Below are 23,098 nucleotides of genomic sequence, written 5' to 3'. Positions count from 1 at the left end.
TCAGAAGAATTTTATTTTTCTGCATTTCTGCAGAATATACTTTTTCTTGCTGTGTTCCTAAGAAATGCGTTCATGCCAGTTCTTTTTGGTGTGTCTACCTAGTGGTTGTTATTAGGCATGTTCATCCCTGTTGTCATGTGTTCTACAGTTACTGCATGAGTACAGATGGATGTATTAAAGATACCTGTGAAGGTGGCAGAAAACAACTCTGTGTTCTGGATGCAGGAACCCCCAGTCCGAGCGTGGATTTGTGCACACGCTGTACCGTGTTGGCCCCCAGCTCTTCCTTACACTGCCCTGGGAGCACCTGCAGATCAAAATCTTTTGTGCTACCTGCAGCCGCTTCCAGCGATCGTGGGGTATTCTGGATCAGGCTGGACACTAGTCCTGCGGTCCCTATGCTGTGTAGGCTTCATAATGGCTGACAAAGCAACTTATTTACCTCTGAGCTGAGGTGGTGTTTCAGTTTGAGCAGTCTGAGAGCAGTGACACTCCTTGCTATGAGACAACCACCTGCAACACACGTGCTGTGTGGTGGGAAAAGCATTTGATAGTAATCTGCCTATTAGCTGATGAGGACACAGCTGTGCTTGACTTCATTTTGGACACTGCCCCAACACCAGACCTGTGTCCTCCTGTTTTCAGGACTCTATGCTTTTATAAATAATAATTTTGGGGGTAACACACACAGCGATGGGTAGATGCACATAGTTCAGTAGTTATTTTGATCGGGTATGACAGATTGTTTGTTGTTTTCCTGGGCATTTTGTTTTCTTTGCATTGTGGGGCTGTCAAGAAACATTTTCTGTTGCAATATGCTACGTGTGTGTTTTCGCACAGAATATATGTGCGTTCATGTACATAATAGTAAATTTGCTATTACCATTCAGGAAAGAGATCTTGCATCTATGGTGGGTATTTCTCAAAAACCACTACTTGAATGCTTGGTGACAGTAAAAAAAGTCAAATCTTAGGGATTCTTAGGAAGAGAATGGAGAACAAATCAACCTCATTTTTCAAGTGTACTCCTGTATCTTGAATTCTGTGTGCAGATCTGATGATCCTGTCTCTCAAAGGTCGTAGTTAAGTGGATAAAATCTAGAAGAGGGACAGGAAGAATAGTTAAAGGTGTTGAGCAGTCTGTACAGGAGGAGAAACACAATAGATTAGGATTACTGCATGAAAGGATATGATAATCGCATAATAGTAGTATATAAAATGTAGATGGTAGAGAAATAAAAGTAGGAAATAAGAACTACCTGCATGTTGTAATACAGGATCTAAGGAGTGTCCAACAAAAATAGAAGTTTTAAAATAAGTACTTTTCCATGGAAAGTACAATTAAATTGTGGAGCTTGTTACCACAGTATAAGGTCTAAGAAGCAGGTATTGACTTATTTTTCTGATTTAAAAATAGTGTAAAAGTAGTGCCCTTTAACTATGATATTTCCATCAAAGAGTGAATAGCAGGAGTCACTGGAGTTAGTTTCTTTGTCTATAATTGTTGACAGTGCCACTGTTTCTCTTGGGTGTTTGTAGCTGGATTGTGGCTGAGTGCACAGCCCACAAATAGTAAGTAAATTATTAAAGGTCACAGAAGAACGTTTTCTAAGTCAGTTGGCATTAAAATGTACATATACACACACACATATAAATATTGTAATGTTAATAATTTCAAATTCCTCTTTTTATTCCAGTCCAATGTCTCTTATCCTAGCTCTGAATAGTAGGTCTGTCCTCACTGCTGTAAGGTAAATTAGACCTGAATTTCTACTCTGTGTTCTCAGAGTTTCTGAAGTGGAGAGGGCATTATGACAGTCCAACAAAGATATTGCAAAGAGAAGAGTGTTTTGTCAGGGGTAAGTGAATACTTTAGTGCAAGCTACAACTGGTAGATCAAACAGAGCAAAATCAGCACTGCATTCTGAGGTGCTCCTCTTCAAAGGAACACTTGATGCAGCAGCAAAGCTCTACTTCCACTATTTGCTTATTGTTTTATCTGATGGTTTACACGAGCCCAGTGATTTTAATTGATGCTTATGGAGGCAGTATAGTGAAAATTCTGACCATAATTCTGCTCTTTGGTTCAGAAAGAAACTTTGAATTTTTTTTTTCTAAATCTCCTTGAGATTTAAAAAACTCCTTGAGATTTAAAAACTCTCTGCAGTTTAAGTGGTTTGTGTTCTTCAGTAGTGTATTGGGGTAAAATACTAACTTATGTGACATGCATATATCTGCACGTGTTTTATTGAACTACAACAAATATTCTGAATGGAAAACTCAGTACAGTCATGATTCAAGTTAAATATAAAATGAAGTTTTCTCTAAAACCAGTAACAGCACTGTAAAAGTTCATAATGGTATAATAAATCACTCACTGTGTTAAAAGAGTTATCTGTACATCCCGACATTTTGTTTCCATTTAAAGTGTCTTATGAGGGCAAAAGAAATGAGTCATAAGGATTCTGCTGACAAGAAGCAGCATATGGTAATTTCTTGCATCTCACCCACGAGAAGAAACCCTCATTTCCACTTTTAAGTGGTAAATGTTATGTGACTTGCATAAAGATTGGTACTGGGGTGATTTCAGCCACGTAATGGGGTAAAACCCTGGTTGAAAAGTTCTTTACAGAATTTTGAATGTTTTAAAGCTCACGTGTTTAGCCCATGAATTCCAGAGCAAGGGTAACAGCAAACTAGATCCAATTCAACAACGAATCATTCCTTTTTTGTAGTATCATATTCTCAGGAAATGATATGGGCTTCTAGGGTGGGTTCTGCATCTCTGAATCTTGAATTCCATCATATTTTGTAAGATTTGTTGATGGAGGAAACCAATGAAGTGTAACTACTGCATCAACTGCATCAGAAACACGCGAGACTTTACCAGTACGTCAGACCTTCTGCCCTACTTTGCATTTGTGTGATGTGCCACTTATGAGCTTGTCTGCACTGCTCAGCGCACTGTAGCACAGAAAAACCTTCTGTGTGACTTCAAAATGACCTAGCTCACATACCAGAAGCTGATGCAGCTGAAAACTGCATGGTGTAGACAAAATGTAAAGTCTGTTTGTAGGTTTGTGTTGATTCTGTTTGTTGTGCCGTTCTAGAGATGGCAAGATTTGGCACTACCAAATCTTAAAAAAGTAGGGGTAGCGTTACAGTCAGTTCACTGTTCTTTTGATTTTGTTCATCATCTTTTCAAGGAACCAGAATGAGATATGAGATGTTTTGCTGCAACACTGCAAGTGCAATTTCATTAAAATAGGACTGCTACAACACCTTTCAGATCCTATAACACAGCTTGTGGCTTTCACAAGCTGCAACACAATTTCCCAAAGCAATACCTAATTAAACACATGGTTATAGGACAATGTGATCTTCACCCAAGATGGAAACTCTCGCTCTAAGATACAACTTTTTGTTTCAGAATGTTCAGGCAATACTATTATAGGTCAATGGGTTACCATATGGAAAAAGCATACTCTGACAGAAGTGACTCTAACATGAGTAGGTGAATGGGAACCAGATCAAACTCACTGTTAAGACCTGCAAAGTTATGCTTTTTTCATGGAAAAATAATGAATTTCACAGCTGTAATGCTGTTTATGGCAGAAAGAACCAAAGTGTCACTGGATGAAGATCAATGTAAATGTGTTAGGAACATCATGTTTTTCCTCTTTACAGTGTTTTGTGAAGATATGTGCAACACAGACTTGAGCATTCAAAGGGAAGTGAAAGCTGATTAAAGCTGTGGAAAAGAGCGGAATCTTGGAACTATTAAAATTAAAAAAAATATCATAATTGAAGGAGAGAAAATGGTGATGGAAAGAGAGCATGGGGGATTTTATTTCAACCCCACAGGAGGCAGAGTCAAGGCTTAAAAACAGCAAGAACTTTCTGAGGTCTTGAAATTAATGTACTAAATGCTTAGGATCTTAGTAGGATTATTTCATTTAAAAGTTTTTTGTAAGGATTTGACTCTCTACAGATAACTAGAAAATGCACAAATATATTTGATAGGATTAAGAAATTATAAAGAGTTTAAATCCTCATGCTTCAGCACAAAAGCCAATGAATATGACAATATTCTGAAGAATATTCTCTTATGGGAGTTTGATCTTGTACATGTGTGCTGAAGATTTTGCAAGCTTAGGTGAGGCTGATGTGGTACTGGTGACAGATATGGAAAAGACACTGGCCTAGACAAACCAAACTAGCTAATATGATGAATTCAAGATTGTATTTACCTTCAGTGAAGGTTTTTCTTTACACAAGTACAAAATTGAGCCCTGACAGAGGAAAAATTCTGGGACAATAAATGTTCTCAAAATGTCCCCAAAAGTTTTCTCTCAAAAAACATTCATCCTTTGCCTATTGTTCAGTGGAACTGTGAGAGATGACTGCAAAATCATTATATCATGCTTTGCAAGAGAAGAGGGCTGATCCTGGACTGCACAAGAGATACATGGACAGTTATTTACATTAAAAATAGTTTATAGTAGTTCAGATTTCTGGTCATTTGCTTTTTATAGCATCTTCACTGTTTTGCTTTCAGTAGCCCAAAGTAATTTAACATGTGATTCTGCTGTGCAGGGCCTGAAATGACATGACAAGTATGGATTTCTCTTCATACTGTATTAACCACTCAAAGAGAATGCAATAGCATGCTTCATACAAGCACTTCAGGAAGAGCACAAATAAAAGAAATAAATAACTATACAAATGACATTAGACCTTGCTATCATTCATGTATAAATTATCCATGTAACTCCTTTTCTTCTGTCAAATGTGCAGAGATCAGAAATGAAGTTTCCCAGCTAAATCCAATTGACCCTGAAGATAACAAAAGTTTAGTCTGTCCTGATTTGTGTAAGCGGCATAAAGTGTTGTGCTTATTGTAGCAGTCACTGCACTCTAAACAAACATTGGCATTCTTGGTGAAGTAGAAAGTCAATCATTTTTGGATAGGGTTTCTGAGTGACGGAAGCTGGGAATTGTGTTCGGCAGATTCAGTCACCATCTTAGCTGGCATGTACCCAAGGTGCAGAAGAGAGCCAGGCAATGCTTTGTGCTGGAGGCTTTGTATAACTTGCCCTTTAGAGTTCAGTTTTCATAGCAAAGAACTGAAGCAAGAAGTTGCCAGCTGATGTTCACCGCAAATGGAGCTCACAGAGGCCAATCAGTTGCCAAATTTTTTTAGCTTTCAGACCTGTGACAAAAATGACTGTCTTATGAGGTGAAGTTGCACATGGGCTGTATGAAGTGTCAGGTGAGGGCACTGGTTATTTAACTGCAGCTGAGCTCCACGGGATCTCCTGGCTGCACAGGGGTAATGTTAAGTGTGGGTCAGAACCAGAGGGCTCAACCTAATCCTGTCTTGAGTATGAAGTGGGGAGGGAGGAATGGGAGAACTTGGTGGCAATATGAGTGGGACCAAAAGTCTTGGTGAACTCATCAAGCAACTTGATGAGGAATGTCAGGGCCTGTGCTGGCCCCTGGCTGACATGTCAAGAACTTGTGACCCTGTCAGTGGCACCCTAGAGACACAGTCAACCTGAACATCAACCCACAGGGAACATAAAGTGCTCTGTGTAAGCGCACCTGTTCTGGAATTTGTGGCAGGGTTGCTGTGTTGGCATGTTAAAAATTGACCCACAAGGAATTTACCTCGTAACTGCATCAATAGATGCTATAGACATCTGTTAGAAAAAAACAGTGCATGAGTCACCATAGTTTTGTACCCGACACACCTTTTAGAAAGCTTACAGGTCAGTTTGAAAGGCATTTAGCAACACTGACTTGCTCTGGAAACATGAAAAGTGTGTTGTGGTGTATACATATACAGCCAGTGCTGCAAATCAAAATCCCATTTGCACAAACTCTTTTTCTTGAGGCCTTCAGAGAGAACTTGAGCCACTGAACCAGCGTTACCGACTTTTTGTTTGTGCTGCCCACTGGTATTCCGTGGGAGTAGACTGCTGGGATGGACAGGTACCAAAAAGATTTTGGATGTAGCATGACATTAATCAGCTGAGAGTGCAAGTTCTGGCTGGTGCATTGTACTTCAGCTGAGTCCTACTGATTTACAGTTTTGGAATCAAAATGAAATTACTCATTTATGTTTTGGTTTTTTCAAGTATATAAGTGGTAAAAAAAAAAGAAAAAGGCCTTACCTGGATTGAAATTTCAACAGTAGATTTAAATTAAAAATTGCTTAATCTTTGTTTAGAAAAAGTTTCACATGTTCTTCATATGAAACTTCTTGTGTTTGATCTTTTTGTATTGTAGAGCTTTATATTTAAATGACTTCTGCAAGGGTCAGTGGGCAAGAAACTTGTCACTTCAAAATACTTACTCTTTTTGGATCATATTTACTTTCCAGTGAATTAGCTCTTTGTGTGGCACAAAAAGACCTTTTAGCTGCTTGTCTAATATGGGGCTCTGTGTACACCCCAGGTCTCTGTTTAGAAGTCTGTGTTGGCTCCTGAGGCTTGGTGCAGTTCAACTGGTTGGATACTGAGCATCTTATGCTGAATAATAAAAAGGGTATATTCACACAATGTGAAAAGTTACCTTCCAATTTATGCAAAACAGAAAAGAGTAGCTGAGAGCACTGGTAGAAAAAAACTGCCTTTCTTTTCATTATGCATTTCTATATGTTCTAATATTAGTCTATAAATTGAACAATACCTACATGAAGAGCTTATCAGTCATTCATGTGTCTGAAGTATTACTCTAATATTACATTATTTGCAGAACCACAGAACAGATTGGAAGGGACCAGAGTGGGTGATCTGGTCCTGCTTGAGCAGGGATGTTGAGTATTTTTCATTTGGAGTGAACCTTTTCAAGGGAAAGATGAATATGATGCAAGCTGTGTGTGGTTTTCTGTATCACAAGTGATCTGGATGGTCAGTTGAAATTTTCAAACTTGTTGGAAATAATTGTTTGGTTTTGGTTTTTTTTTGAGGGCCTAATTCATATGCTACCATATTCCTAGTCTGATGCCAAACTGAGCATAAGTAAATTATTAACAGATGTTAAAAAATATTTTGCCCACTGTATGATCCAGTTGTCATTCTCAAGAGGGAGCTAATGAAGACTCTATTAGGACTTTACACACCTTATTATCTATCTTTGTTTTCTAGTCTTTCTGACAATTTAGCTGATGCATTTGGTCATTGCTCACAAAAAACCTTTTCATCCAGCTTTGATGTTCAAGACACTTAAGTTCTACGAGTTACCTGAGTAGTTGTGGTCAGTGCAATTAATCAAGTGTATCATTAATCTGAGGAAAAATAGTAAGCAATCCTCCCATTTAGAAACCCCTTTTCCCAACATAAACAGGTGCACAATGCAGTCTCCTGCATGCACAGAGGACCAAGGGGGTGTTAAAATCTTAAATGAGAAGAAAAAAAAGTTGGTTTTCGTTACATTCCACAGAAATATCTTTTAGACTGGAAGGGATTTGGAGGGGAAGCAAGGAAAAACATTTTTCCCTAACTGCCCAGGTTCTGTGTGATGAAGGAGGCCTGAGTGTATATGACAATCACTCTCTTGTTTGGCAGAGTCCAGTCCTGCAGCTCACTTGCAACATCAGTTATGATTTGTCGTAGCTCAGGGAAGAGAGGAAGAAAGGAATACTTATAGTGGGTGTTGACCTTGGTCTCCAGGGTATTCAGGCTGTGTCTGGTATGTGGCAGCAACCCTGCACCAGGAGAGGGCTGTGAGGAAGGAGCATCTAATATAGGGTTCCATTACACCTTGATGTAATGTGTAAAGCATACGAGAAGGAGTCAAATTTTCCCCAAGCTTTAAGCTTGCTTTGGGCCAGAGCTTCATTAACACCTTCCATTGGTGCTGTGGCCAAGGATAATGTATTATGCCTTGGGCTCTACGGCTAAAGAACCCTCTTATTGTAGTGAGAAGACAAAATAAGTCACTGTTCTCTTTTAGGAAAGAGAAATAGTTGTCAGTCTAAATATATGTGAAAAATAAAAGTGTCCTCCAAGGAGTTTCCAAGAGTAATAAATGTACAAGGTCATTATCTACCAGACAGTCTCAAGATGTAGATTTGGGCTCTATCAAAATATTCTTACTGTGTGAAAATGGAGAGTCTCTGTGACAGGAAGTCCCCCTGAGAAATCAGCTGACGTGTCTATCCGTGAGGTAGTTCTCCTTCTACCACAAAAGAGTTTCAGCCTGTGAGGGAATATATTAATTTGATTTCAAAGAAGTTACTTCTGCAGATGAATCAGGTCCCAAAATACAAGCGGTTCATAGTAGTTCTGTGTGTGTAATAAATTCCTGTAGAAAATGTTCAGGATCTCTATAGAACTCACCTTAGGGGATGTGGGAAGGGGTGGGTGAGCATGTGTTTTCTAAATCTATGGTATGTGTTTAGACTGTTAGAGATACTTGAACAAAAAATTAACTCCTGACCTAAGGCTCGTGAAACTGGATCTTTGGGAAAGAGTTATTTGAAGTAAATGGGGAGCTAATAGTAACCATTGAGTCTGCAGAACCAGGCTACAGTGTTAGAGCTCTCAGACATCACGTGTCTGGAGAGTTAATCTCAGAAGGCAATGCCTCACTTTTAGAGATATTTGAGAAACTTTAATAGCCCACAACTGTGTAGGTTATTAGCAGTCAGACAAGTGAGATTCTAGAGGAGAATGTACTGTCAGACCTCGATATTTATTCCCTGCAGCCCCCCACATGAGAGTCAGGTTAGTTTGTGAAAAAATTCAGTGATTATGAGAGAAGAATAGATGGTATTAAGAATGTGACAAGTTAGGTGGTGTATATAGCTTATGTTCTGAATGAGACAGTGATTTTATAAAGATGATGTGCAATGAAAAGAAAAGAAATCAGAGTATAATAATCATACAATGACAAGTGAAAAAAGCCCACCTTAGCCTGGCAGGGAATATGTCATAGTTATTGTCAATACATCCAGACTCTAGAGCTGACACTGTGCTGTCTGTAGCACCCTGCTGGAACTTGATTTTTATCAGTTCTAGAATTTGAGTGTTTCTCACAGTATAATTCTCTGATGCTTATGCCAGTGTGAGAATACCAAGAAGGCTGTAAGTGCTGTGGCTTTCTAATATTTGACTTTTGAATTTTTTTATTTGGCTTGTGGCTTGAGCGTGTGACTGTAAGACATATTCTCAGAAAATCTGTATGATCCAATAACGAAAGCCTTTAGTGGGAAGCTGGTGACCTATGAATAAACAAACAAAAAAATCCACATCTGTACTGGTACTTTTGATTAGGAATTCATTTCTCTAATAAATCAGTTATTATTTTTTTTATTTGGTAAAAAAAAGAATATATATTTGAAAGCAGGATCCTGCTCTTTCTGATTCTATATTTGAGGTGCATCTTTTCCTTTCCTTAAACCAGTCTATGCACAGAGCTTGGAATCAGGCACCAACTTCTTTGGTATGAGGTTTAGCTTTTCAGTTTAAGCAATTCCTTCCATCTGTGTGTAACTCTCTGTGCAAGCAATGGTTACAGGTGTTACAATGCCCTGTAGATTCAGGAAGGTGTGATATTGAATTTCTTACCTAGCATCACTTGTCCCATCACATGTGATAATGCCTTAGTAACTGTGCCTCTGACTGAAGTTCTAACAACTCTCTTGGTCTTCTGTAGGATTCATTCAAATGCAGTAGTAAGAGGACAGAGATAAAATTATTTTGGCTTTAGTCTGTGACTAAAGAAAGCCACCTGGGGGTTTTATATAATGAGATTATATGAATGCAAACATAAAACGTAACAGCCAGTTAACCTTTATTAGTAATAAAGCCTAAGGAGCACCTAATCAGAAGTGTAAAAAGATATGTGTGTATAGATTATGTCACAGGGCTCAAGTTATTCTGTATTATCTATACACTCTGAGAGTTTTCTATTATGTAGTTACTGAAATCAGATACATTTGAAGGAATTGTTCAACAGCTGAAAAGAGAGGCTTTAAGTGAAACAATATCTTTCAGAGGAAGGTGAGGTGATTTAATAGCAGGTCTTTTGTATGTGGTTTCTTCTGGATTAGTCCAAATAGTGTCTTTCCTAGAGTGACTTTCACACGGACAGAAACCTTAGGTGCAAGGTGTAATTACACCAATTTTTGAACAGTTTTTAATAATGTGATATTAAAAAAATATTCTGCGTTTGTATTGGTATGAGGTAAGTCTGACTGTCATCAGCATAATATCTGTTTATGTCCAGAAATGGAGGTTGAGATGGTTAAAAACAAAACAAAAGGTTTGTAGTCCAAAACAGGAAAAATTTTCAAGAGCTCAGGTCTCATTTGAAGAGGCCTGGTTTTGAAGCATCTTCTGGCAAAGAGGTGTGTAAATATTGAGACTTTTTGAAAATCTACCCTCAGGTTTGCAGTTGGAACTATCAGGTGTTAAACACATTTGGACAACTGGCTAATTTCATGTATTCAGATGAGAAATCCTGACAACTTGTAAATGTTGGTGTTTTCCCCTCATTTGTGATGTGCAGAGATGAAGGGGAGAGAGAAATTCAGATTAATATTCCAATAATTTAAAGTAGATTTATTAGCTGTTGGAAAAGTTATTGTGGTGTTTGAAGTTACTCTGTGGTAACTGCTAAAAGGAAAACTGGAGAATACAGATTTGCAGTATTTTAATGCCACCCAGTCTTGTAACACTGGACAGTCATGAGGACTAGATGCCTGTGAACAAAGTGGGGTTTATGTCAGGAATACTAGGGCTGAGTGAGGACAGGAAATTTTTCTTAGTATTGAGCAAAAATAATTTTGGCATTCGTTATGTCTTTCATGAGTGAGGAAAGAAGAAACCGTTCCTTCTAAAGTTGATTTTAGAAAATGACAGAGCAGCTTTAGACTGTTGCTAGGCTGAGATTTCTGCATAATCCTTGAATGCAATTGTAAGTAAGTGATACATTGCAGAGATCTTTCAACAGACCAACCCCTTACGTTTGTCAATAAATATATGCTATAAATATGCACCAAGTCACAACTAGATTCGTAAACACAACAAGTCTTTGAGCAGTTGGCATAAATAAATAAAAGTTGTTGAGATAAGTTGGCTCCTTCACTGTGGATGGGCTTCTCTGGCTGTGTGAATTATTTCTGGTGTCTCATCTACCTCATGTAATACTGCTGTCCACTTTGCTGGTAGAAGTAACAGCTGTTGGAGGGGGGAAATTGTAGAGAGGACAATAATGATAAGATTTAAGGCTGTGCATTTCTGGAACTGGTTGTTGGAGTATGGAACTTGCTGTCCATGCATGAGACAATGGTAGCTTTTGTGAATTTACCTTCAGCCTCATAATGGTTTGCTTCTCCTAACACAGCATTCCTAATAGCATTATGTAAACCCCAGAGTCTTCCTTTAAGTCTGAGGACACAAAATGCTGCTTTGGAGTGATGTTTGCAATTATTCGACTTCGTTGTTTTCAAGTAGGCGTTTTACTGAGCACAGTGGCAGATTGGTTATGGGAAAGAGATCAGGCATCACTGTTTTGGTTTACCTAAAATATTTGGGTGAGTGGGAGTGTGCAGCAAGTGGCACGTGCTGGGGAAACAACAGAATGGAGAAATCTTTTGTGGTTAGTTCAGAAGCAATGTCGTGATGCTTAGGCTGATGCTCATCCCTCCTGCTTTCCACATAAGGCATGATACAAAGCAGAAGAATTCAAGCCTCCCCTGCCCCCTCCACAAGTGGAAGTTTGTCTTGGCACTTTTTGTTGCATATGTGTCTGTTATAATTATTGCTAATCACACAGGCAAGCAGGGCTAACGTGTTCCTTGGTTGTCAATGCCGCTCAGAATCCAAATGAGTTGTGAGGTTTTATCAGCTTGTCTGGAGCTGCTGTGTTTGACTGCTTTTTGTAAATGGCAGAGGAGTGTTTTCCTTTTCTGCTTGCCGGAACTGAGCCTGAGCATCGCTGACGTTAAAATAATGCTCGGCGTGTGCGAGTGAAATAGTCCCAAAGGAGGCAGCAAAGTCAAGCATCCCGGCAGAATACTAATGAAGGTGTACAAAACACTTCTGTATCATTATGATTTGTCATGAAAGGCAGGTGAAAGAAGGAGAGGATGAAAAAGTACAGTTTATTCTGTGTTGAAGGACAAAAGACAACATAATTATTGAAGAAGTTGCAGAGAACAGAGATCAAATATGTGGCATTCAGAAAAGCAGTTACGTCCCTTGAATAATTAAGATGGTTTGCAGTTCTATCTCAGAACTAGCGTTGAAGGGGGCAAAGAAAAAAAGTCAAAGCTGATTCAGTTCCACCTAGGACCTTAAAATAGTATTGATGCCATTGATATTAATGTGCAGTTCTGTAAAACCATGCACTATTCCAAAGTAACAGCAATGTTTATTCACATTTCCAAACATCACACCAAGGTGTGATTCTGGGAGAAAATCGTTACTAATGGAATTACATTTTGTTGAGAAAACAGAAGTACAGTTATTCTGCAGAATTTCTATACCATCAAAGTTCTTTTTATCTGCCTTAAGGATCTTTTTATTATTAATAGAGAAAAACTAGATAAAGGTTCCTATTCCAGGATGTTTCACATCCTTAAGCACTCGCATTGCTAAATTGTTTTCAAAGAAATTTTAAAATATTTTTTAATATCTACGTTATGTAATCTTTGCTGGTGGGGTTCTCCAAATCCACCCAACTGCAAAACCAATAGCAAAAATCAACTCTAAAGCAGTCACAAAGCTGTTTGTGCTCTCAGAGACTTACCTTCTGAGGAGGAGCTAGAGAGCAACATCAGAGCTGTCCTTTGGAAAAATAAGGCCATCTCTTATCTGCCACTAGTGCTCTCAATTAATACACTTTTATCAGTGGAGTATGCCTTGTGCTGATTTCATGGTAGTAGCTTTTCCATGCAGAATGCAATGTGTTCAATGAAGATTAACTCAAAACCCCTACTTGGAAAACAACTGGTGCATTTTTTGACCATTTGATGGCATCACTCAGTTGTACGGAAACTAAACTATGTTGCCAGTAGAGTAGTTTTACTTGTGCTTGGTGTGGGAGGACTTTCGTGTTTTATCTTTGACCATCAAAGAGTGAAGGGAGTTATTAATACACTCCCATAACTTAAATAAAATCCACAACTCTTATTTTTATCACTGTTTTCCTTCTCTGTGGTACATTACTTACCATTTTGGAGTAATTTCTTTATCTCCATAAATGCAAACAGAAGAGTTGTCCAGATGGCAACAAATGACAGTCAACTGAAGATGCTGAACCAAGGGGGTAATGGAGGAAACAAGGCACAGTGACTATTATTTAGATGGAAGAATTGTTCTGGTAGTGTCAGGGGAGTTCTGGGAGTTTACACGTGCTGAGAATTGGCCCACAGGACATCATGTCATACAGCACATGGTTGAAAGGAAGCAGTAACGAGGCACCCTGTTAGGGCCCTGAGCAGTGACCCAAAGGAGATGGAGTCAGCCACTGACCCCAAAAAGAGGTTGACAGGCAGTGAGGGCAAAGCAGCACAAGGAAGGCCATAGCAGCAGTGTGCCTCTGTTCTGTGAGCAATGGTTAGCATGCTTCTGGAGGGGAAAAAAGTAGCAAAAATATAGGCAAAACTCCATTTTGATTTTTTTTTTTTTATATTTCCCCTATTTTTCCTGCTTGTTTAGCTTAGGATGCTGCATAATGGGAAAATAATAAAAAGACAGCCCAAAAACTGGGGGAGGATTTTTAATTTTCCCAGGGCTTTTTGGTAAACATTTCAAAATCTCATCTTTTCCTTAGCTTTTGAGGTGTTTTTTGATGCTGCTTTTTCAGGGATATTCTGACATACTGATCACATGAACTCTTAACTATGCACAGTAATGTATGTATGTAGTGGTTTTCTGGAATCTTTTCCTCATAGTGATGGCCAGCTAAAATAATCATCATTATCTTAGAACATGTAAACAATGATGCATATCTAGTTTTTGGATCATGAAATGCTTTGAACTGGCCTGCTGAGAATTTTATCAAAGTTGTAGGCTAAACAGTCCAACTATACACTTTACTCAGAAAATTTATGCTAAGTTTTTCTAAAAAAAAAAAAAAAAAAAAAAAGAATGTTTATCAACTGACTTACCAGCCTTATTTCAGTTGCTAAGATTCAGTTGCTAGGAAAAAACACCTAAGATTCCCTTATCTTGGTTTTTAAGGAAAAAATATAATGAAGGATGGAGAAAGAATTCAGAAACAGAAATTGTAATTATTAGGTTTTTCAGTATATGGTATCGAGCATAATGATTTTGGTTAGTAGTTATTAGGAGACAAGCTGCAAAAGAACCCCATGGAGGGCTCACAAAGGCAATTCCACTGCTGACAAATACTGTGTTTCCTCCACAGTTGCACTAAGAGAAAAAATTCAAGCTTACCTCAGGACAGCAATGAACTTCTCTAATTTTCATGGAGTTAGTGGTAGCCTGTGCCTTGCTGACAGCATCTCTTTCATGCATAGACCTTAATGGTCCTGTTACAGGTTAACTTAGACATTTTTTTAGCTTTGGCGCTCTAAATCTGTGATTTTTAGGAACTGTGGCCCCAGGTTTTACTACTGTTGCCTGTCACTTGTTAAGGACCTTACAGCACACATATTTACACAAGGGAAAGTGTCTCTTGTTGAGAGATGCCCTGGCGGTGAGGTGTGTGTTGGGTTTTGAAGCTCTTCCTGAGCTTGCAAAATGGCAGGAAAAGGTGCTCTCGGGTTCTTGGAACTGTAGAGAACCCTACAGTGATTATTGTGAATTCTTCCCAGTATGGGTTTCATGGCTTCAGAAAAAGGACATGTAAAGGGAGGTTTCTCTGTGAGACTCGTGAAAATGGGGATTTTGAGGAGGTAAACATTAGTCTGCTTTGCCTTTGTGTTGAGGACATGGTTCCTTATATCGTGTTTCTGTGAAGTCCAGCAAGAATGTTATCTATATGAAAAATTCCAACCATGCTCTGTCCTCTTTGATACTCAGACTGGCTATCAATTTATTCATTTATATTTATTACAAGAGAGTCTGCAGTACTTGTCAGTCGTTGCATCTGTAATTTGAATGCCGGGCTCGTGCCATGCTCTCCAAGGCCCTTTTCACAATGTGTTGTTATATACAGGGAGAGCTTTCATGATGTGAAATCCATTTCTTGGGTGAAGCCTTGGCATCACATTTGGACTCTGAATGCAAGGAAGCAGGAGCAACACAATTGCAATCAGAAACTACAGTGAGGCTGTGTCAGACTTTCCTGTGGCTTCCAAAATAATCACATCAAGGACTGCAGGATCTAAGAATGCCTGTATCCTGATTCTGGATACAGGTAAAGGATTGCTTAAATGAAAGGGAGCAATATTTGTTGTTCTCAAGTGTTATATACAAAAAATGGATATATCTAAGTGGAGGTACTTAGGGTGTTTGTTTGGTTTGATTTTTTTTTTTAAATTTTTTTTTTCTATCAAACCACAGAGGACTAATTGTCTAATTGTGAATTTTCTTTCTTGTTTTAAGATGTATTTTGTTTTGATAATGAAGTAATAAATATCCATTTTCACTACACATAAGGTGATACAGCAATGAAAGTGTCACAGAAAAGATTTTGCTATGTTTCTTATTTTTCTCTATATTATAAATTACCATGCGACAAGTAACTATAGCTTTGTGTAGGGTTTTCCTAATAAAAATAATATTTTTTTTGTTATTTGTAGAAAAATAGTGAGAATACAGAACATAAAGGTAAGTAAAAGCATCCAGAAAAGAAAAATATATTATACTAAATATATTATATTAAAATATAATTGCTGAGTATCCAAAGGAAGAATAAATGCACAGCATTAAGTGTAAATGATACAAATTCATTGTGAAGTGCTTTTTCCAGTTAATAAAAGAAGCTGAAGAGTAAGAAACATCATAAAATGTGAAACAAGGAGTAAAATATTCTTCAGGAAACCCCATTTAGGTTCTGTGAATGCTTGGAATACTAATTTTGATGTTGTGCTTAATACACCAATAATAGGAGTGAATCTTTCTATAGTTCAATATTTTAACAGAAGTATTTTCAGTGATATTAATGAGATTATTCTATAATTTTTTCTGCCTCATCAACTAGTTTTGCACAAATGTATTTAAGGGCCTTTTGAGGTATAGAGAGGAAAAAATGTAGATAGTTAGTAGTCTTTTCCCATTTTTCTGTGTGACTGAATTAACAGTGAGCTTGTGTCCTGACTCCATGGAAATTTCTCATGTGCTGCAGCAGAAATATTTAGGTTTTGTTTAGATATGTGTGAAAATGCTTAGTTCACTGGTTTGTGTTATTTTGGCTTTACCTGAAAGAATTGTATCATCATCCTCTTGATTTTTAAATATTCCTTGGTGGCTGCAGTCTTTCTCCTTGTATTGTTTTTCTTTCTATCTCATTTCAGTGCTCCAACAACTTCCCAGAAGGACTTTTTCCATTTAATTTGAGAATACCTCTATGGATGTGTTTCCCACAGACCTTACATCTTAAGACACAGTTTCATCAGTTTTCTGAATCGATATATTTTTATCTCGGAACTCTTTGCTCTTCTAGTATTTCATCCCAAATTTTATGTGTATCTGTCTATATATAATTTTGATAATGAAAAAATGGCTGATTAAATTTTATACACGTGAATAATACAATAGTTTGTGTATATAGCTGGTGGTATTCTGCATCTGCTTGCCAGTTCATGTGGTAGATCTGCTAACTATGCACTTTGAGTAGAAGATATTACAGGCCTTGATAGTCTCATGGAATAGTAGGCTTTAGGTTCCCAAAAATAGTTTGTTTTGTTTTTTTCCCACAGAATTTGCTATGTTCTCTTTACTTAGATGTTTTAATGATAATTTTTTTCCCCTATTGGTTTTCCAAAATAAATAATGTGAAAAAGTAATTTTCTGTTAGAGTGACTGAGGCAGTAGTACTGAGGCAAGCATGAAGTCCCTCATCTCAGCAGGAAGGTGGCTTTCAAATCTAATTACAGATACTTAAGTGCCAACTTTGTTAATCACTTCATTGCAGAGTGTTACAGCAGATCTGAAGTTATCTTTCTTCATTTGAAAATCTTTCCAAGCAAAAAGGCAGAAACCTCTCAATTTTCAAACAGTGACATTTTTTAAAATGCAAGTTACTTGTGGTTAGGATGATTCTCCCTTTGCAGTGCAGTAAAGAGCTCCTAAGCATTAGTCAAACTGAAAAATAAGGAAAAAAAAAAAAAGTCAACTATTTAGAGAGGATTTATCAAGTATCAGATAGTGTCCAGAGCGGGTAGGGCCAGATATGGTGATACCCAAGAGTGAGAGACAGAATGACATTGAAATTTGAAGAGGCAGTGTGAATGCCAGTAGGTGGATATATTGTTAGATCTGAAATTACACTGGCAGCTGGTCTTTTGATAATGGAGGAAACAAAGGAACAAGTTTCTACCCTTTTTTGAATAATAGGAAACCGCTGAAAGGGAGACTGAGAGATGGTCATGTTGTCACATTGCCAGGAGCAAGATAACAGTTTCTCTTGGAGTATTTTAATTCCCTGTGGTTTGGAGAGAGAGGGATTTAATTACAGAGAGATCTGAGCTAAAGCCCTTAATGCAAATATCCCTATGAAAAGGGTGCCAAATCAGGACTTTGCCATCTGCACCTGTCTTCAGAAATAGGATGGCAGGACACAAGGCAGTGGTAGAAAAGCAAGACCTCAAGCAGCATGATTGCAGCAAAGTAAAATTCTTGCATCATCTCATGTGCCATGAGGAGTCCCACTGATGAAAAAGGTCATATGGATAAGGCTCAGTCTTAAATCTAATAGCTGCTGTTCTTCCAGGCTTAAGTGTGGCTTAATGGGATGTGACTGGAGTTAGAGATATGGGTCACAGAATGAGAGAAAAGTTTAGTACATATTGCTATGATGTAATAGTCAAGTTAGACAAGTGGAAGTTAGAAGATGCCCAAAATATATTAATCTGTGTTACTTCTGCCAACATCATGACAGAGGTGACACAGAGAAGCTAAATGGAAAAAAAACAAGGCAATAGATGGAGAAGAAAGCAGACAGTGTCTTGTGAAACACTGTAATGGAAATAACAGCTCAAGAGATAAAATGTCAAGCAGATGTGAAAAGGGGAATTTCTGAAATAAGACTTCAAGAGAATAGGTTAGGAGAGTTACTTACCCAAAATGGTTTGGGTTAATCAATAATTTGGAATACTTTAATGAAATCCAAGAATAACCTTGAGAGATGGTTGGTTGATAGAGACCAACACTGAATAAGCTGCATGGCATGATTTAAGCGTCTTGAATGGGTTAATGCAGGTTTATTTTTTAGGTATGATGATGATCATGTTTTCATCATTAGAATGCACATCTCTTACTGTATGGTTTTTAGGATGTTGGTGTCTTCTTAAGAGGAAGCCTAATTGTGATGGAGGAATTCAGAACAGCAAACTTATAACTCACTATTTAAATAGCAGTCAAATCCGGAGGCAGGATTGCTAGAATGTTTGTCTTTTTATCTGTGGAACACATACCTTACAAGCATTATCTCTTGAAACCTATCTAAATGAATATATATATACAAGATAAATATGAAGCATTTCAGTTATAAAAATATTAAATTCTTATAACCATAAATATAGTAATTAAAGATCATTAAAGTTCTCAAGGTGTTTTGATTCCCCTTTCCATTATAGGCTGACATGGACCAAAACATTTCAAATCTCTGTATTTCAGCTTTAAGAAAATCAAGATCAGGGTTATGAAATTAGTATGCAAAAATTCAAGGTTCTTTTGAGTGCTTTTGAAGCTGCAGCTGATATACAGAATTAGTGATTTATTCAATCTCATAGTCAGGGATTTTTGTTTGTTTCTACAAATCCATAGCTAGTGTGAAGTAAAACAGAAAATCACATACATTTTCTCATGTTAGTTTTCTGTGAAAGAAAGTGCAGGACTGTGGGAGGAATCCTAAAAAAACCCCAAAAAGTCACCAGGGTTTTCTTCTGAGATTGTATAATCCTCAAATGTTCCCTTGCTAAGGAATTTTGAGGTGTCTAAAGAGTTAATGAGTTTTTTAATGGAGTCTGTTATGTAGTAGTAACCCACTGTGTTACTCATGTAAAAAGAAATACTTCTTTATGTGCTCCAAGCTAATTCTCACCCTCCAGTGTGGAGAGGTTGAACTTCTTGGAATTCATTGTATTTTTATATAATGAAAGTCTTCTATTAGAAATGACACGTTCTGTTTCACATTCTGTGATTTGACTAAAGAAAGCAATTCAGAAAACACAAAACCTTTTTTCCTTAGTCATTTCAGTTTTTATTGCCTGCTATCTTGAAACAGAGAGGCAAGAGGAGAAAACACTATGTAGCATATGCTTTCAGGCAGAACATAATCAATTGACAAAATATCAGAATGTGGAAACATATTGACTAATTCTTCATTTTTAACCCATGTACACAAACTAGAAAACATTCGGAAAATGCCTCAACTGAAATGGTCTTTCTTGAGATATTTCAGCTGTGTTTGGTGGGCTGTCCTGGGAGATAAGGGGGCCCATTTGCCATGATCTGTCATCTCTCTGGTCTTGCTGCTAATAAGCAAGCAGCTTTTGATTAGTGTCAACCACTGAATGGACGTTTTTCTTGTTAAACAACTGGTGATCAGCTCTATATTGCACAAATAAGTGACTCTCTGAATGCAGCCTCCCATCAGAAAGGGCTTTGTTTTTTCTCTCCTTCTGTCTGCTTTGCAAGTAAATTGTTCCTTCTACAAACCCATGTTGCTTGCTTCTCTCACCCTCGCTGACAGCAGAGCTTGCTGGCTGGTGATCTCTGCAGGGGTTTATGGCTCAGCTCTGCTGTTCTCTCCCTCTGTTCCCATTTCGCCGTTCCCTCCCCTACTGTGACTAAATAAATTACCTGTATGACATGTTCAGTTTTCTCTGGCAAGAAGCCTGGGAAATCAAATCTGTTCCCGAACCTGGGTCTCCCATTTGGCAAATATAATGCCTCCCTGCTGTTAAATCAGGTCAGCTCTCAGGAAAAACAAAGAACAATTTCATATAACTATAATCAACACAGAGTAAATTTAGATAATGCTGCTGACATATGTTTATTGTAAAGACCATCAAGGAAATAATTTTAAAAGCTCTTCATCTTTTTCTGTTGCATCAGGATACATGATGTACATTCTGTGCAAAGAGAAGATCAAACATTTTCCTTCTGCTATCCCATATCAAAGGGAAATATATCTATTTTCTGCCTGGTCTAAGAAGATATTTGGTGAAGTGGTTCATCGGTTGTGTTAGAAACAATTTTATGCATTCAATTACTGAACCGTTGCATAATTAATATTAATTGATACTTAACTGTTAATTACTATTAATTATTCATAACCTGTCCAGTTCCTTTGACTTTTTGGCCTCCAAAAGTGGAGATGTACTTAAATACTTTTAATAGATTGTGTTCTCTTTTCTACCTTTACACTCAGCCCATTTCCACTGGAGATCAGAGGCAGTGGGTCAGCAGCAGTGACACAGGCACTGGCAGTCCTGCAGCACGTGGCACGTGTGGGCAGCCCACTCGCTCATGTGCCAAGGCTGTCACCCCGGAGCGGGGCAGCACTGGTGTGGGCAGCCTCCCCCTCCCAGATGAAAGCTAAATTTCCTGCTCAGCTCTCTGTGTGTCCTGGAGGGGCTCTGAATTACACCCCAGAGGCCGTTTTGTTTATCCACTAGTTAGCAAGCTTGTGCAGACTGCAGTGGAGCATCTCCAGTCACCTCCGGTCTGGCTTTATTACAGCAGGACTCTGTGGTGGAGGAGAAGAGCAGAGGTTTCCTTTGGGCAGGTGGTTGCTGGGGACTGAAACAGCTGCTGAAACCCTGAGATTGCCTCCACCCCTCTTCAAAGGCAGAAAGGAGTAGGCAGTTCCAAGTGCCCTTGGGGGATGCTCAGGGCTGGTGCCAGGCTAACCCATGATGTTTGCTGTGCTCAGCTCCCAGGACCAACTTTGCTGCCACTTACTCAAGAGAGTTAGTAAAAACTGGCATTGCTGGCTGCTTTGTAGCTCTTACACAGTCTTAGCACCACCACTGACTAAATAGCTGCTGAGTTATACCAGGGGGTCCTTAGCTGGAAACACTTTTCAACCACAGCTTAATATCAGGGTGTCTTACCTGGAGGACTCCTGGGAAAAACAAGCCACGTGGGATGTCCTGAGCAGCAGAACCAACTTCCCAGGGCTCTGCCCAGCCTGCATGGCCTGTGCTTCAAACTCACCTAATACTTCATTCTCAAAAGCAGATGGGGTCAAATTGTATGCTCTGTTTTTAAATGGTACATGCTTTTCCAGATCTTTTTAAGGACAACTACAGTGTTGTTAATAATTATTTAATCATTCATAAGTTGTCTTTGTTCTAATGAGTGCCTTTGTTGTTTCTTCGTTGCTGTGAGACTTACAGTGAATGTCTTTTTCATCAATTTAAAAAATCATTCACAACTCTGCTGTGTAACACAAATCCTTGAAATGGAAATTGCTCTTTATTGTCCAAAATCTTCATCCAATGTGCCTAATGAAGATTAAAGGGTTAAAGCAGTTAAATGAGTTTTAAAAGATGGAAGTTCAGTTGCTGCTTCCACCAGGAATGACCTGAAGCAAGGACCATAATCTCCATCCATATCTGCTGCTGTCTCAAGAACTGATAGTAGCTACATTATCTGTCCTCCACTTTGACATATCAGTACAGATTGCAGATACTGTCTCCTACTGTAAAGGTGCAGAACCTAACTCTGAAAGGCTTCAGCTGATACTGTAATATAAATAATTTCAGCTCTGTGTTGATGGCAAGGGCAAAGCTTGTCTTGTTCTCTTCCTAGCATCTAGGTTGTCAGAGGTATTGCTGAGCTTACTCAAACCCCTCTTTATTTCTTGTCTTCTCCAGCCTGTGACCTGATGACCCTGGGGATCTTGGCCTTAGTGACGTCCACTGGCTGTGCCTCGGCCAACGCCCTGCAGTCCCTGACGGATGCCATGCACATCCCACACCTCTTTGTCCAGCGGAACACGGGAGGCTCCCCCCGCACTGCCTGCCACCTGAACCCCAGCCTGGAGGAGGAGGAGTACACGCTGGCCGCCCGCCCACCCGTCCGCCTCAACGACGTCATGCTCAAACTGGTCACTGAGCTGCGGTGGCAGAAATTCATAGTGTTCTATGACAGTGATTATGGTAAGTAGAGGATTTCAGACATGTTAAATCCCTTTCTTTTCAACTGGGAGGTAGAGAGGAAAGTATAAAGGGAAGGGCGGAATATAACTTTCTGGGGTTTTCATTGGCAGAGGAGAAAGCGTTTCAAGTGGACACGGGTCTTTGGCTTGAAGGAAAGGTTGCTGTGAAAACTAGTTCTCAGACAAGGAGCAAAGTTGCTTAGCAACACCTACCAAGACAGACAAAGTTTGAATCCTCTCGCACTTTTTCAGTAAAATATTAATAAAGTGTTGACATTGATAGGCAGGGGTCGCACAGGCGAGCAAGGAAGTTCAACATGACCTCTACCCACTCCAGAAAACACTTTCTGTCAAAGCTGAGAACTGTTCTCTTTAAAAATTAATTTTCACAATAACTATTACCATTTCTTTTTTCACACGCTTCCTCACGTTATTCTGTGTTAGGACTAAATTTCACAGGGATATACCTCCTGGCATTAAACCAACGGGTAGAGTTAGTATTTTCATTATATCTGAAGCATTTCCTTCAGCAAAATTTTTGCTCGGGCTGAAACTAGAGTAAAAGTAATCTCTGCCCAAGCATGTTTTGTGCATTATGATGGGCGTAAAGAACAATGAAAAAACAAATCTCTCATTGTACCAGGCTCTCGGAGTGAAAGGCAACTGTGTGCATACTTTTTTTATATATATTCCCCCTACCTACTGCTCAACTGATACAACCACTGTTCCATATGTTTAATTTGTGGTATTTTCAGCTCTGTTGTCTTAGGATATTGGATCTGTAATGGGGAAAATAAATTTTCTGTAGTATATTTTAAAACCCTGCAAATACTTTTACCTTAAA

General features: G+C 38.6%; 1 protein-coding gene across 2 annotated transcripts in view; it reads left to right on the top strand.

The window, feature by feature from the left end:
* Positions 1 to 23,098, top strand: part of GRID1 (glutamate ionotropic receptor delta type subunit 1) — a 513,783-nt gene that overhangs the window by 177,818 nt on the left and 312,867 nt on the right. For both annotated transcript variants that reach the window (XM_027649514.1, XM_027649515.1), the window contains exon 3: positions 21,971 to 22,255. In XM_027649514.1, the coding sequence (XP_027505315.1) occupies positions 21,971 to 22,255 (285 nt within the window). The remainder of the gene's footprint in view (positions 1 to 21,970; positions 22,256 to 23,098) is intronic.

Source organism: Corapipo altera, unplaced genomic scaffold (assembly GCF_003945725.1).
Source record: "Corapipo altera isolate COAL_440 unplaced genomic scaffold, ASM394572v1 53, whole genome shotgun sequence".
Taxonomy (NCBI): Eukaryota; Metazoa; Chordata; class Aves; order Passeriformes; family Pipridae; genus Corapipo; species Corapipo altera.
This window is presented reverse-complemented; position numbering and strand designations above follow the sequence as displayed.